Source organism: Eschrichtius robustus, chromosome X (assembly GCF_028021215.1).
Source record: "Eschrichtius robustus isolate mEscRob2 chromosome X, mEscRob2.pri, whole genome shotgun sequence".
In the NCBI taxonomy this organism is placed as follows: domain Eukaryota; kingdom Metazoa; phylum Chordata; class Mammalia; order Artiodactyla; family Eschrichtiidae; genus Eschrichtius; species Eschrichtius robustus.
This window is the reverse complement of record NC_090845.1, coordinates 30,737,604-30,753,485: the sequence shown is the minus strand read 5'-3', so window position 1 is coordinate 30,753,485 and position 15,882 is coordinate 30,737,604. Positions and strand designations below refer to the sequence as shown.

Genomic DNA, 15,882 nt, shown 5'->3' with positions numbered 1-15,882 from the left:
AAAATGAAGCTATTTTTCTGGATAGATTACTTTGTAAAGTGCAAGAATAGAGGACCATCCTAGATCACCCTAATGTGTGATTTCCAGTTTTTCTAAATAAATTTTATTGACTTATGCATTTTAGTAGAAAATAACTAATTACCAAATAATATCTATATTTACCCGTAAATTATGATGGTACTTGTGTCATACAGTCAAATATATATCTATATAAATTTCTAAGCATGTCTATTTGTTAACTGTAATGGCATTTTAAACCCAATATGGTTTCCTCTCTTGTTTTAAGATTATATTTTTCTGTAACATATAATATATTTATGTAACATCTATGTAGGGTAGGTTTTGGAGATAAGTAAGAACCTAGTGAACTGTGTGTGTATGTGTGTATGTCCATGTGTTAGGAACATAAATTTAAAAATGGGAGTTGTTAATTGGAGTAAGAAATGAAGTTTGATGAAGAAAGCTTGATGTCTGATAATTGAGAAACGTTTAAGAACCAGACATAATTCCCTGAATAATGGAGAGTTATAGCTTATTCAGAACATTCTATAGACACAAAAGCCAAATTTCAGAAAGAACCAAGGAGAGAGAGAGAGGAATATTTTAGGATGATTCACCCTGATTAGTATTGACGCTAGGATATTAACCGTTTTATACCTACCTACTTGTAGCTGAGGCTGCTTTCCTAAGTTTTTTCTCATTCATGTACCTTCAACCACACTGGTGGATGTTTGCAATTCTTTGTTTTGGCTAAGTCGAGAAAACCTAAATAAATCCTATGGAAGGTGTTGTGTATACATTTTTCTCTCACTTGCCCACACACATTCTCCCTGTTTATGAGAACACATTTGTCTTAGCATTATAATGCTTTTGGCCTTGACAGAATCTGTTCAAATTAATACAGTGTTCAGTAGCTCAATAACAGAACAGACTGTAGTTTTGCAATTTCTATTTTCAAATCATTTGAAGCAGAAAAATCTGACAGGTCACCATTATGGATCTTCAGTACAAGATAAAGGTATTTGTTTCATTGCAAATAATTATTTGTAACTTCTTAATCAGTGGTTTTATCTTGCTTATTTTCTTGAAATTCAAAATAGACCAAGGTTTTCAAAATGGTCACATATACATATTATGACTGTTAATTGCTATTATGATCATTTTGTTACCATTTAGTGTACACTTAATAAATGGCAGGAACATGTGGCAGTTGCTTTGAAGACAGTGTGTGTAATGTTTACCACCAATCAATCTTCCCACTTTACAGATTCAGTTAAATGATTTGCTGAAAGCACAAAGCTAGTAAGTGGCAGAGTAAAATGGAATCCAGGTATCTTACATTCCTAAGCCTATAATTTTAAAGTTATACCTTCTTGACTTTCTGTTAAAATTTATTTTTAATTTACAATGGTACTTAAATATTTTACATAATAATGTAGTATGTGAAGGTCAAACACTGATAGCTCCATCCATCAAGTATTTATTGATGATCTAATTTGTATTAACTACTAGGTGTTATTTGACTTACCCTCAGGGTCCTTGTGGACTGAGGAGACAGATACTCTTAGAACTGCTTTGAGACACAGTAGAATTAAGAAGTGTAATAGACATTCATACAAACCATTTGGAAGCACGAAGCACAGCTTCATAAATCTTGACTTAGCAGATTACAGGAGGTGTAACTGAATGATGAACCCTGATGGGTAAATACGATTTTTCATAGGAGAATCTTCCCATAGGAAGGTCAGTCTCCTTTATGGAACCACATGAGAAAGACATAGAAGCATGACTCTTCAGTTGCACGTGACATGTAGTGTGTATGGTGGTGGGGGAGGAGTAAGAGAGGCAACTGGAAAGGAAGGTTGAGGACAAATTGTGGATGATCCTAATATCATGCTAAAGGAGATATATTTTATTGAGAAGACCACTGGCAGGTTTTGAATATGGAGTTCTGTGTTTCAACCCAAGGATTTAAGGAGCTAACTCCAGAGGCATTTGGGCATTATAAGGATGGACAGAAAGTGTCATGCTGAATTGGAAGTGCCAGCGACACCTCTAGGCAGAGCTGTCTAACTGTATTTGGAAATCGGGGTTTATTCTCAAGGTGTCAGTTAAGACCAGTGACACAGACACACGACACAGGGGCTAGGATGGAAAGAGATAACAGAGCAATTCATAAGAGTATATGAGATTTCATAGAGAGAAAAAGTACAATAAAGTTTGAAGAGGTTCAAGGATAGAATATTTGAGATGATATATTTAAGCAGGCAAACTAAAAGCAACCTGAGTTGGTGCAGGCGGGAGTAGGGGGAGGGATAGTTAGGTGTGATTATAGAACTTCCTCACAAGAGTACTAGAACACAGATGATTTTTTTAAAAAACTTTGAGGGACTTTCCTGGTGGCACAGTGGTTAAGAATCTGCCTGCGAATGCAGGGGACACGGGTTCGAGCCCTGGTCCGGGACGATCCCACATGCCCCAGAGCAACTAAGCCCATGCGCCACAACTACTGAGCCTGCACTCTAGAGCTCGCGAGCCACAACTACTGAGCCCTGCACCCCACAACTACTGAAGCCCGGGTGCCTAGAGCCCGTGCTCTGCAACAAAGACAAGCCACTGCTATGATAAGCCCGCGCACTGCAACGAAGAGTAGCCCCTGCTCGCCACAACTAGAGAAAGCCCGCGCACAGCAACGAAGACACAACACAGCCCAAAATAAAATAAATAAATAAATAAATAAATTTATTTAGGAGAAAAAAAAACTGAGGAAGGTGCTCATGTTCAACAGTGTCAAATGCTGTAATGGAATTGAAGAGGGTGCCATTGGGGGAGAAGCACTGGGTGTGATGTTTTAGAGGTCGACTTGGAAGCTTTGAGAAGGCTGTTTCCATAGAGGGTGGGAAACAAAAACGATTGCGTAGGTTAAAGGTTGAAGACGGCAAATTGGAAGCAGTAAAGTGGAGTAATCTATTCAGAAGTTCAGTGATGAAAACAAGGAGGAGATGGAATAATAGACTGGAGAGTGATAGTATTGGACAGGTGTGTTTTAGATTGGGAGAGATTTAAGCACTTTTTTTTTTAATTCTATTTTTGGCTGCATTGGGTCTTCGTTGCTGCACGAGGGCTTTCTCTAGTTGCAGCGAGTAGGGGCTACTCTTTGTGCGGTGCACGAGCTTTTCATTATGGTGGCTTGTTGAGGAACACTGGCTCTAGGCACATGGGCTTCAGTAGTTGTGGCGCGTGGGCTCAGTAGTCGTGGCTCGCGGGCTCTAGAGCGCAGGCTCAGTAGTTGTGGCACACGGGCTTAGTTGCTCTGTGGCATGTGGGATCTTCCCGGACCAGGGCTCGAACCCATGTCCCCTGCATTGGCAGGTGGATTCTTAACCACTGTGCCACCAGGGAAGCCCTGAGCAAGGGTTTTGATATACTCTGCAGTAGTATACTATGTGGTAGGAATCTATAGTACACTATGTATACTGTACTATGTGCTATATGTAATATGTGGTATAAATGTGTAGTCCTTGCTATTGTGGAAAAACGGGGACATACAAAATTGACATTAACATTCATGATGCATCTTCAATAACAAGTTTTTGTTCCATTAATATTTAACTAATACAATTCCATTTTTAGTAAGCAATTATTATTAGTATTGATTCCTGCTTAATCCTTTTCAGTGCCTTTAAGTCTCAGTGTGTTTCCTCCCTTTATTAAGAAATAATCTTTATTTAGAGAAGAGCTGGCACCTATCCTTCTCAAACTCTTCCAAAATATTGCAGAGGGAGGAACACTCCCCGACTCATTCTACGAGGCCACCATCACCCTGATACCAAAACCAGACAAAGATGTCACAAAGAAAGAAAACCACAGGCCAATATCACTGATGAACATAGATGCAAAAATCCTCAACAAAATACTAGCAAACAGAATCCAACAGCACATTAAAAGGATCATACACCATGATCAAGTGGGGTTATTCCAGGAAGGCAAGGATTCTTCAATATACGCAAATTAATCAACGTGATACATCATATTAACAAATTGAAGGAGAAAAACCATATGATCATCTCAATAGATGCAGAGAAAGCTTTTGACAAAATTCAACACCGATTTATGATAAAAGCCCTGCAGAAAGTAGGCATAGAGGGAACTTTCCTCAACATAAAAAAGGCCATATATGACAAACCCACAGCCAACATTGTCCTCAATGGTGAAAAACTGAAACCATTTCCACTAAGATCAGGACCAAGAGAAGGTTGCCCACTCTCACCACTGTTATTCAACATAGTTTTGGAAGTGTTAGCCACAGCAATCAGAGAAAAAAAAGAAATAAAAGGAATCCAAATCGGAAAAGAAGAAGTAAAGCTGTCACTGTTTGCAGATGACATGATACTATACATAGAGAATCCTAAAGATGCTACCAGAAAACTCCTAGAGCTAATCAATGAATTTGGTAAAGTAGCAGGATACAAAATTAATGCACAGAAATCTCTTGCATTCCTATACACTAATGATGAAAAATCTGAAAGAGAAATTAAGAAAACACTCCCATTTACCATTGCAACAAAAAGAATAAAATATCTAGGAATAAACCTACCTAAGGAGACAAAAGACCTGTATGCAGAAAATTATAAGACACTGATGAAAGAAATTAAAGATGATACAAATAGATGGAGAGATATACCATGTTCTTGGATTGGAAGAATCAACATTGTGAAAATGACTCTACTACCCAAAGCAATCTACAGATTCAATGCAATCCCTATCAAACTACCACTGGCATTTTTCACAGAACTAGAACAAAAAATTTCACAATTTGTATGGAGACACAAAAGACCCCGAATAGCCAAAGCAATCTTGAGAACGAAAAATGGAGCTGGGGGAATCAGGCTCCCTGACTTCAGACTATATTACAAAGCTACAGTAATCAGGACAGTTTGGTACTGGCACAAAAACAGAAACATAGATCAATGGAACAGGATAGAAAGCCCAGAGATAAACCCACACACATATGGTCACCTTATCTTTGATAAAGGAGGCAAGCATATACAGTGGAGAAAAGACAGCCTCTTCAATAAGTGGTGCTGGGAAAACTGGACAGGTACATGTAAAAGTATGAAATTAGAACACTCCCTGACACCATACACAAAAATAAACTCAAAATGGATTAAAGACCTAAGTGTAAGGCCAGGCACTATCAAACTCTTAGAGGAAAACATAGGCAGAACACTGTATGACATACATCACAGCAAGATCCTTTTTGACCCAGCTCCTAGAGAAATGGAAATAAGAACACAAATAAACAAATGGGACCTAATGAAACTTAAAAGCTTTTGCACAGCAAAGGAAACCATAAACAAGACCAAAAGACAACCCTCAGAATGGGAGAAAATATTTGCAAATGAAGCAACTGACAAAGGATTAATCTCCAAGATTTACAAGCAGCTCATGCAGCTCAATAACAAAAAAACAAACAACCCAATCCAAAAATGGGCAGAAGACCTAAACAGACATTTCTCCAAAGAAGATATACAGATTGCCAACAGACACATGAAAGAATGCTCAACATCATTAATCATTAGAGAAATGCAAATCAAAACTACAATGAGATATCATCTCACACCGGTCAGAATGGCCATCATCAAAAAATCTAGAAACAATAAATGCTGGAGAGGGTGTGGAGAAAAGGGAACCCTCTTGCACTGTTGGTGGGAATGTAAATTAATACAGCCACTATGGAGAACAGTATGGAGGTTCCTTAAAAAACTAAAAATAGAACTACCATATGACCCAGCAATCCCACTACTGGGCATATACCCTGAGAAAACCATAATTCAAAAAGAGTCACGTACCAAAATGTTCATTGCAGCTCCATTTACAATAGCCAGGACATGGAAGCAACCTAAGTGTCCATCATCGGATGAATGGATAAAGAAGATGTGGCACATATATACAATGGAATATTACTCAGCCATAAAAAGAAATGAAATGGAGGTATTTGTAGTGAGGTGGATGGAGTTAGAGTCTGTCATACAGAGTGAAGTAAGTCAGAAAGAGAAAAACAAGTACAGTATGCTAACACATATATATGGAATCTAAGGAAAAAAAAAAAGGTCATGAAGAACCTAGTGGCAAGACGGGAATAAAGACACAGACCTACTAGAGCATGGACTTGAGGATATGGGGGAGGGGGAGGGGTAAGATGTGACAGGGTGAGAGAGTGGCATGGACATATATACACTACCAAATGTAAAATAGATAGCTAGTGGGAAGCAGCTGCATAGCACAGGGAGATCAGCTCCTTGCTTTGTGACCACCTAGAGGGGTGGGATAGGGAGGGTGGGAGGGAGGGAGACGCAAGAGGGAAGAGATATGGGGACATATGTATATGTATAACTGATTCACTTTGTTATAAAGCAGAAACTAACACACCATTGTAAAGCAATTATACTCTAATAAAGATGTAAATTTAAAAAAAAAGAATAGAAAAAAAGTGGAATATGCAGTCACAAATGTTATTTTGATAAAGATGAACACTACAAAATTGAAGAGCATTATTGTAAGGTTCAGGAAGAGAGTCATACAGGAGATGAGATTTGAGCTGGAACTTAAAGGCGAATATGATTTAAATATGTTTGGGAAAGTATTTTTGTTGTTGTTGTTGTTTTAATATGTTGGTAGCAGAGAAATAAACAAGTAGGAAGGTGAAAGATGAAAATTGATTATTTGTAGGTTTCCAAAGCTGTGAGAGAGAGAATAGAGGAAAACATCTGAGACCACTACATGTTAGGGTATGAATTTGGGACTGTATTCTAAGAGTAAAATCACTGAAGTTTATTGCATGTAAGAGTAAAATACCTGTTATAAACGTGGCAACTATGCTCAAGTTGGATTGAAGCAAGCAAAAGATAGAGAAGAGGGAATCAATTAGGGGAGCATGTCATTAACCTCATTTTTGTGTTGTTTTAGCACAGAGTTTCTCAGAGTGTCACTCCTGACATTTGGGGCCTGATCATTTTTTTGTGGAGGGGGAGTGGGTGGTGGTAGTACTTATGCTGCTGTTGAGCTGTGCTGTGTAGAATGTTTAGCAGCATTCCTGGCGTCTACCCACTAGATGTCCTAGATGTCAGTAGCACCCTCTACCCCCAGCAGTGATGATCAAAACTGCCTCCAGATATTGTCAAATGTCCCCAAGAGGGCAAAACAGCTCCTGGTTGAGAGCCAGTGGTTTAGGGTGATGTCACTAGGAATGAAAAAGAAGAGGTGAATGTGAAATAAATTGTAAAGTATGTTGTTTGCTGGACAGCTTTCAACCAAATTGTTGAAGGTAAAAGAGCAAGTCATTTCAATAATAATAAAAGGGGTTTTTTTAAAACTAATACACACATATGTCTTTATGACATGTATTTTCTACGTCAGACTCACTTGGGACTCTGTTTTGCATTCCTACTCATGTTTTCCATCGCCTCATTTTATAATATATACATATATACCCTTAAATTCTTTTATAGTATCTTCCCTAAATCAGGAGTGATTCCTCCTAGCTTGTAGCCCACCCTGACTTTTGAGTCTTTTACTTTAAGATGTGAAAAGAAATATTAGTACAACAAGAGATAAAAAACTTGTCAAAAGGTTTCACACCTTTTATTTCTTTCAAATACAGTGAGCCTTTATACACTCTTCTCAGTTCTCTAAACCTTAAGATTAAGAGCTTTAATTGTTAATGAGACCCTGAAGTATATACCTTGAAGCATGCACACTCTTGTTAGGAGCCAATGATAAAACTGAAGAACTGCCTGTTGCCTTCAGCTGACTAATCTACCTGCACCAACAGGGCAGAGGACTGCTCTGGTCTTTTATTACTTGGCTTGAGGCAGAGGGCAGAATTTGTGGCTGTTAATGAAATCTATCCAGAGTCTTCCCAGGGCTTAATATCATTTGCATTTCCCTTATAAATGTCAAAAAGGCCTTAAACAAAGGATCTCTTTCCTTGAAGAGAACAGGTAAGGATGTCTGTTTTAGAATCCAAGCAACCTGGTTTTAAATACCAGATCAGCCAGTTACCTTTGTGACCTTTGGCATGTTATTTAATTTTTCTGTTCCCGTTTCCTCATCCTACTATTTTCTGTCATCTTGAACTGTTGTGGTGAAAAATGATATAATGCACGTTAAGTGCTTAGCAAATTGACTGACACAAAGTGCCCAGTAAATAATGGCAGCTGTTGTTATTGCTAGTAGAGATGTAGTTATTGTTGTTGTGATGGTTGTTTTAATATTGCCATACAGCAGGCCGTAATTTTTCCTAAATCCTCATTAGGGCTTAACTTTGAACTGAATTTCAGGCACAAGCAATATTAAAAATTACCTATTTAATGATATCATTAGATTGAATGTCATGTACAGTGTTGCATGATGGATTAACTCCTCATAAATCACTTCTGTAATCATTTTTCATACTTTGAATAATGCCCTGGTTTACATGTTATATCTCAGAGGAAACACAGCAGAAATGTGGCAAGAATGTTTCCAGATATAAATCCTGGTTCCTCTGAACTGTTCTTCTGTTATTTAGTAAAAGAACCACTTGGTTATCCCTCCATGATCCTTTAGCTTTCAAATAATCTTTCACTGAAGGATAAAAAAGATTATAGAATACACCCAAAAATTCACCATCCATGCATTGTCTTAGACTGTGTAAAAAAGAAGTGTGACACATTTAAAGGAGCTAAGTGACAAAACTTTCAAAAGTTCTTGAAGCATTTATACATTCAAGAACAGTAAAACTGTTTTTATCCAGGTTAAAACTCGTATCACATTTTAAGGTTAAATTTGGGGAAGTTGCCAAAATAGATCAGTTTCAACAGAAATATAAAAGTACTCAGTGATAGATTGTGCCCTCTGGAAACATCCCAGCTATTTTTCTAAGAGCTTTGTGGTTTGCTGGATTGCTGGTTTCACTACCTATGTGTTGCCATTTGATGACTTATCTCAGTTTGAATTGCCAAAGTCATGCTTCTAAAAATACAGCTCATTCAACTGTGTTTCCTCATAAAAATCATTTGCCATTTCAGCGAACATTGGTCCCCAAATATAGGCATTGCAGAGCATTTCTTGGAAACTAGAATGTGCTTAGCATTTTATATGCATCATTACATATAATCTTTTCAACAGTCCTATGGAGATATATTATTATTTTCTTTGTTTTACAGATGGGGAAACTGAGACACAGAGAGGTTGAATAACTTATCCCAGGTCAGCTAGATAGTAAACTGGTTTTTAAAAAATATTTATGTATGGAGTCATGTCAAGCCTATCACTCTCTGTTTTATTATGACAATTTCTATCACTAGAAATGAGTTGCCAGACATTTGTCCTGGACATTGCAGGACTGACACATATACTTATTTGTCTTCCCCCATTATTTTACTCTTCCGCTGTCTACTCCTTCACCTTTATGCATTAGCAACATCTTCAAGGAACACAGGTGACAATATCTAGTAATTCTTCATGCAAAAGGGTAGTAATTAAGCCTTTGAAGTATGTAGGTAATGTTGAATAAATTTTAGTGTTCTTAATTTTGAAAACAACCAGAATTGTTTCATCCATCCATTGTTATGCCTCTCATCTGAATCATTATTTGCCCAATGTACTGCAAACATAAACTACTTTTATAGAGACAGAAATTAAAATAAGATCAAAGCATAGGAAAAAAAATTATTTCCAGTTGATCATACTAGCATCTCCATTCATGAAATGATTGGTGTCTCTTTCTTATGCATAGATATTTTTCTATAAGAAGCAAAGATCAAGCTTCCTAGAAAATTTTCTTTGCCATAATATGTATGAACTAGCTACAAGCTAAAGTGAAATATGTAATACTATGACAATGAATACATATTTTGGGAAACTAAAACCAAAAGCATAAGCCTATGTGTCCTTGTTTGTTTCCAAATTCTCTTTCAAAGATGGACAAAAAAATAAATAAAAAGAATATGTGTTTTTCCAAGGGTTTTATTGCAAATGTGGAATTCAAGCAAATTTCTTCTTTCATGGGTTTACCTGAAGTTCTAGAACCATTTCCAGTTTTGTTCCATGAGCTATAAATTTTTTTTTCCATCTTGATTCAGAACATATATACATATACATTTATACATAGACACACATATATATACATATCTGAAACAAAAATTCACAAAAGAATCTAGTCCTTAATATAAATTACACAGACTGGTATTTTTATTCTATTTAATTTTAAATAGAATATTCCTGGTCATGACCCACTAAAATGATTTCATGAATCACTGATGGATCATGACTTACAAATTTGAAAAACAGTGGTCTAGACAGAGAAAAAATTACTCAGAGTCTAGCTGACAATTTTGACCATAATCATGTATATATGTAGAGCTGATTTATGGATATAAATAATGATTAATTGAGATATTTATGTAATTGTTTTTTTTTTTAAAGAAGCCATCCGTGCTTGACTTTTTTTTTTTTTTAATTATTATTTATTTATTTGTTTATTTTTGGCTGTGTTGGGTCTTCGTTTCTGTGCGAGGGCTCTCTCCAGTTGTGGCAAGCGGGGGCCACTCTTCATCACGGTGCGCGGGCCTCTCACTATCGTGGCCTCCCTTGTTGCGGAGCACAGGCTCCAGACGCGCAGGCTCAGTAATCGTGGCTCACGGGCCCAGTTGCTCCGCGGCATGTGGGATCTTCCCAGACCAGGGCTCGAACCCGTGTCCCCTGCATTGGCAGGCAGATTCTCAACCACTGCGCCACCAGGGAAGCCCCTATTTATGTAATTTTACATAGCTTATTCATGTTTGAATTTACCTTTAATATAGCTGTCTTTGCAAAGTTTTTGTTTTATGAACATCCTCAGACAAAACTTTTATATTCAGAATTTATGAGTGCTAGACAGCATGTCCTTGAGTATAAAGATTTGCCTTCTAAAATTTTCTCCAAAAATTCAAGCCTCTGTAAATATCAGTAAATCATGAGCTGCTTACTTTTTTAATCCAAATTGTACAGTAGTAAAATATAGTATTGTGTTACTTGAGTAATAGTGTTGTTTACAATTTATCATTTGCAAAAGATTATTTGAACTCAAGATTGTTAATAATTTTTAGAACTTTTAAATAGGAACTAGATTGAGGTTCAGGTTCAGAAAGGTTTGATTTAATTGATGCTTGCTCTTAGAAGTTTCCTGGGTCATTTTTTCTGTAGGAATTATCTGGCCCTTGAAATCTGGACAGTGACTTAAGAAGGTAACTTTGGAGCAGGTTGTGTTTCAAAATGGTTCTTATGTGTAGAAGAATCGAATAATAATTAATAGCTATCGCCTACTCTATTGGGTTCTTGCACAAGATCAGGCATTCTGCCAAACACTTTATATACTCTCCTTTAATTCTTATGGCAATCTTAGGAAAGTATTATTGTTCTCATTTTACATAGGAGGAAGCTGAGGCTAATGATGGGGCTAAGTAACTTTCCCAGGGTGACAAGATTCAAACACTGATTGTTTGCCTCCAAAGCCCCTGGGTTTTATAACCACTTTTTATTGTACATGATAAATATCCCATCTCTTCTCACCCATAACCCAGGGAAGGCAAAATATCCAGGAGTGGACTGTACTTTTTTTCCACCTACATACAGGGCTGGCTAGCAATTTGTACAGCCCAGTGAAAAATGAAATACGGAGCCCCTTGTTCAAAAATGCAGGAAGGAAAGTGCTGTTAAAATTACTAAAATATAAAGCTGTTTACTTTATTCTATGGTCTTTCTCTCAACTTGCCATTGTGTTTTTTATTTGCTATTTGACATCATACTGAATAAAGAAAATTAAAATTTTAAAGTATTAGCATGAGTTTTACTGCCTATTGTTATATTGTGCAATTGCAGTTGTAAATGCAAATATAAGATCGTTTAACTCAAGCAGAATCACCAGCATTGCACAATTTGTATTTCAGAGCTTGTGCATGCATATGTATTTCATTCTTAACATGGAAACATTGTACAACTAAGCTGTTTTTATTTCACTTCTTGATAGATGTAAGTTCTACCCATGTCCTGTGCCTTCAGCTTACTGATGAGTTAAGGAAGGAGTGAAAGGAAAGGAACCATCTTGCCCTATCTTTCCCTTTCTTTCTCTGTCGTCAGTTTCAGCATAAATGGTTGGCTAATACAGGAAAGAAATACGAGTAAGAAAGGATATGATAGGGTTCTTTGATTGTTCATGTTTTCTTAGGATTGCCTTCTTTCTGCATTGGAAGCAAGTTCCCGTTCAAACAGAAAGCATGACTTCCTGGGGCTGTCAATGCCCCTCTCATTCAGTCATAGTTACCTTCCGCTCACTTTGAGTCTGCTCAGCTCCCACATGTCATGGGTCCACCAGAATTCTAGGCTCATGGGACATCAGAAACACTATATGCAAATGGGGCAAACACACCTATTGCACTTATCTCCTCTGCTCACGTGCATACTTCATCACCCCATTGGACTTCACTTACAAAACCCAAGTTCAAAGATAAAATTATTAAGAATTTTAAGAAGGCACTGTCAAAAAGCAGATAATACAAGCAAGGGGTCGTTCTGAGTCTTGGGCACCATAAAACTGCTCAGGTTGCCCAACCATGAAGCTGGTTCTGTCTACACACATCTCCCAGGCTATGTTTTTGTGACTTTTTTCCTCTTAATGATGACTTTTATATTTATTATTTATAGTATTTAGGGGTAGAGAGAAGGGATACACCATGAAACTTGTTCTAACCCCTCAGACCTTCAGAACTTGCCTTGACCTTGGGAAGGGCCAATACGACTAGCCCTCTTGGGGCATTTATGCTCTGTTTGAGATACTGGAGTTGGGTGATTTTGACTTAACAGGATGACATATTTCTGCCAGTTCTCTAGAAATAGATTAAGAGTGCATCATTTGATAAAAATATTACACCAAAGACTGCCACTATGCTTTTTCATCCTAAAGGACTTAATAGAGAAATTTATCATATTAAAGTTTCAAAATTGGAGCATTTATCAGAAGAGCACAATTAAGTTGGTGCTAGCAGCTCAGTGGGATAAGGCCCAGAATTGCTGGGGACTGGAAATTCAAGGCAGGCATGGCAGGGAAGAACCATCAAAAGGATGAATTTTTCTCTAGGTCATGAACCCTGCCCCCCCCCACCCCAAGTAGCTTCTGGTTGTTCTACAATGCCGTTTGTTTCCTTTGCAAAGTCCTGTTTGTTAGGGCCCAGTGCTTGCCTGCTCTCTTTATAGGGTGTTCAGAAGATTCCTCTCCAAATATTTCTCCAATATTTTTGCTCTGACTACTTCAACTATTTGCATGTGTCCCTCACCTCAGCAGGAAACCCTCTTGAGTGTGGTCCTTCTCAGGATTTCTAAAGCCCAGCAACCTGCCATGAGTGCAGTTGGCCTAAAGAAAAATTTATGCAGATTTTCTTATTTGTTCAAATTTTTGCTGTTGGTAATTGCCTTCAGGTTAAATCAGCAGGCACATAGCTTATCCCAAGAGCTCTCTCCCATCACTTGGTGGTACTGGTCCCATAGCTCCTGAATCTCTGCAAATACACAGCCAGGTTTAGAGGTCAATATTCCATCCTAGAACCTACTGTCAGCTCTACAGGTGATTCTCTTGAGGTCTCCATTACTTGGCTTGAGGTGGTGGAAGGTATGGACGTGCATCGCACTCCAGGGGAATCCTTTCTCACCAGATTTCTCCAGTCTCCTTGTTTCCTCTTACACACCTTTGAGCTAGGCAGTGGATTAAGGGTGGTGGGACAGTTTTGTGGTCCCTTCTTAGCAACTCCTTCATAGGTGGCCTGGATCTTCTCTTTAGAATTATGAACACTTTGTTACCATTGTTCTCAGCTTTAGGATCCAAGGAGAAATTACAAGACAACTGTTGGGAATCTCAGTTAACATCCTGCTAAATAAATCTGGTAGCAAATACTTCATATTTTGCTTTGCCTAAGATAATGTCTTGTTATTTAAACCATGGCCTTCTGGAAATAAAAGCTTAACTCACAGAAGTCATTATACTGTTAGAAATTTCAGATGTGTGAATGAGGTTCTTTCTTTTTAAATTTTACCTTTCCCCCACTTATTTTCATACTGATAACTTTTCTGGTCTGTGAATTTTCAGAAATATTTTATTAGGGGCTCTTGGGAAGAGATGTTTCCTTTAATGTTATTGCAAAAGTTATATAAATATAATACCAATAATGTATATGTAAAGGATTGAAAATATGAACTAAAAAAGTTTACCTATGGATGAAAATCCATGGCATTTAAAATACAACATGAAGAGATGATGTACTAATTCACTCTTTATAGTAATCTAGAAGAGCTTTAATAAAATATTAATTTGAAGTGGATTCCAACTGCCATTTGAGAATTTGTGTGTATATTTGTGAGGATGTTAAAATGCACGCTCGTTATTGTATGTTTCTGCTGTTCGTGTCTCTGATAATGCAAGTGGACATTTCTAGCATTTTAAATATTTCATTCGATTTATCATTTAATGTACTGGAACAGTCTGCCAAGATACTAATTGTGTAACACCCAGTTTGTTTTATTGTTCAGCGTTTGGAAGCTCCTGAAGACAAGTCATTTGGCAGTTCATTGATGGAGACTGAAGTAAACCTGGACAGTTACCAGACAGCTTTAGAAGAAGTACTCTCATGGCTTCTTTCAGCTGAGGACACATTGCAAGCACAAGGAGAGATTTCTAATGATGTAGAAGAAGTGAAAGAACAATTTCATACTCATGAGGTAAAGCAAAACATCGATTAATGGGGATCTCCCTAGTGGTCCAGTGGCTAAGACTCCCGGGTTCGATCCCTAGTCAGGGAACTAGATCCCACATGCTGCAACTGAGAGATCACATGCCGCAACTAAAGATCCTGCATGCTGCAACTGAAAAAGATCCTGCGAGCCACAGCTAAGACTTGGTGCAGCCAAATAAATAAATAAATAAAATTTTTTTTAAAAAAAACATTGATTAATGAAACAAGGCATGTGACTTATGATAAGTCTGTTTTCCTCAATTACTCTATAAGATCCTTGTATTTTGATAATTTAGTGTTTATTTTGAGAAGGAAACAAGATAAACATTCATGTGTTTGGCATTCCAGTAGCCAGCTTTGGAAGTTGTTCTTTGGAGAGTAACACTTGAAGATGCTGAGATTGGATTCTGCCAAAGACTCATATAGGAATATGAAAGGCCAACTCCCTTCTCTTGGGTCAAGGTCAATGCTGAGATAGAACTTACACTCCAGAGTACCTGTGGGGTATCAGGCTGAACTACCCTCAGTGGGAGACTTTTCCTGAGATGACACACTTACTTGGCTTCCTCCCCTCCCCAGTCCTGTTTCCTGCTTCTTTGGCTCCCTTGTAGATCTCCCCTGAGATCTCCTCCTTAATAAATCACTAGCACATAAGTCCTGATCTCAGGGTCTGCTTCTGCAGAAGGTGACCTAAGCTAGTAATTTTCCTTAATTCATTTTAAAAACAGTATTAAGTTTTCTTAAAAATTAAAATACTTTTACTGGGAATAAAGTTTAAATGGGCTACAAATTTAAAATTGCAAAAAAAAAGAAAAAAAAAAGATTCAAAACCATAATGATTTCCCTACAGTGTCAACTCTTATCAACTTCTTTCTTTGTCAGGGGTACATGATGGATTTGACATCCCATCAGGGACGGGTTGGCAATGTTCTCCAATTGGGAAGTCAGCTGATTGGGACAGGGAAATTATCAGAAGATGAAGAAACTGAAGTTCAAGAACAAATGAATCTCCTAAATTCAAGATGGGAATGCCTCAGGGTAGCTAGCATGGAAAAACAAAGCAAGTAAGTCTGTTTTT

General features: G+C 37.6%; 1 protein-coding gene across 1 annotated transcript in view; it reads left to right on the top strand.

Moving 5' to 3' along the window:
- The window catches only part of DMD (dystrophin), a 1,739,631-nt gene that overhangs the window by 199,210 nt on the left and 1,524,539 nt on the right, over window positions 1-15,882 (top strand). Inside the window, exons 7-8 of the mRNA XM_068533304.1 lie at window positions 14,602-14,790; window positions 15,687-15,868. Of these exons, the coding sequence (XP_068389405.1) occupies window positions 14,602-14,790; window positions 15,687-15,868 (371 nt within the window). The remainder of the gene's footprint in view (window positions 1-14,601; window positions 14,791-15,686; window positions 15,869-15,882) is intronic.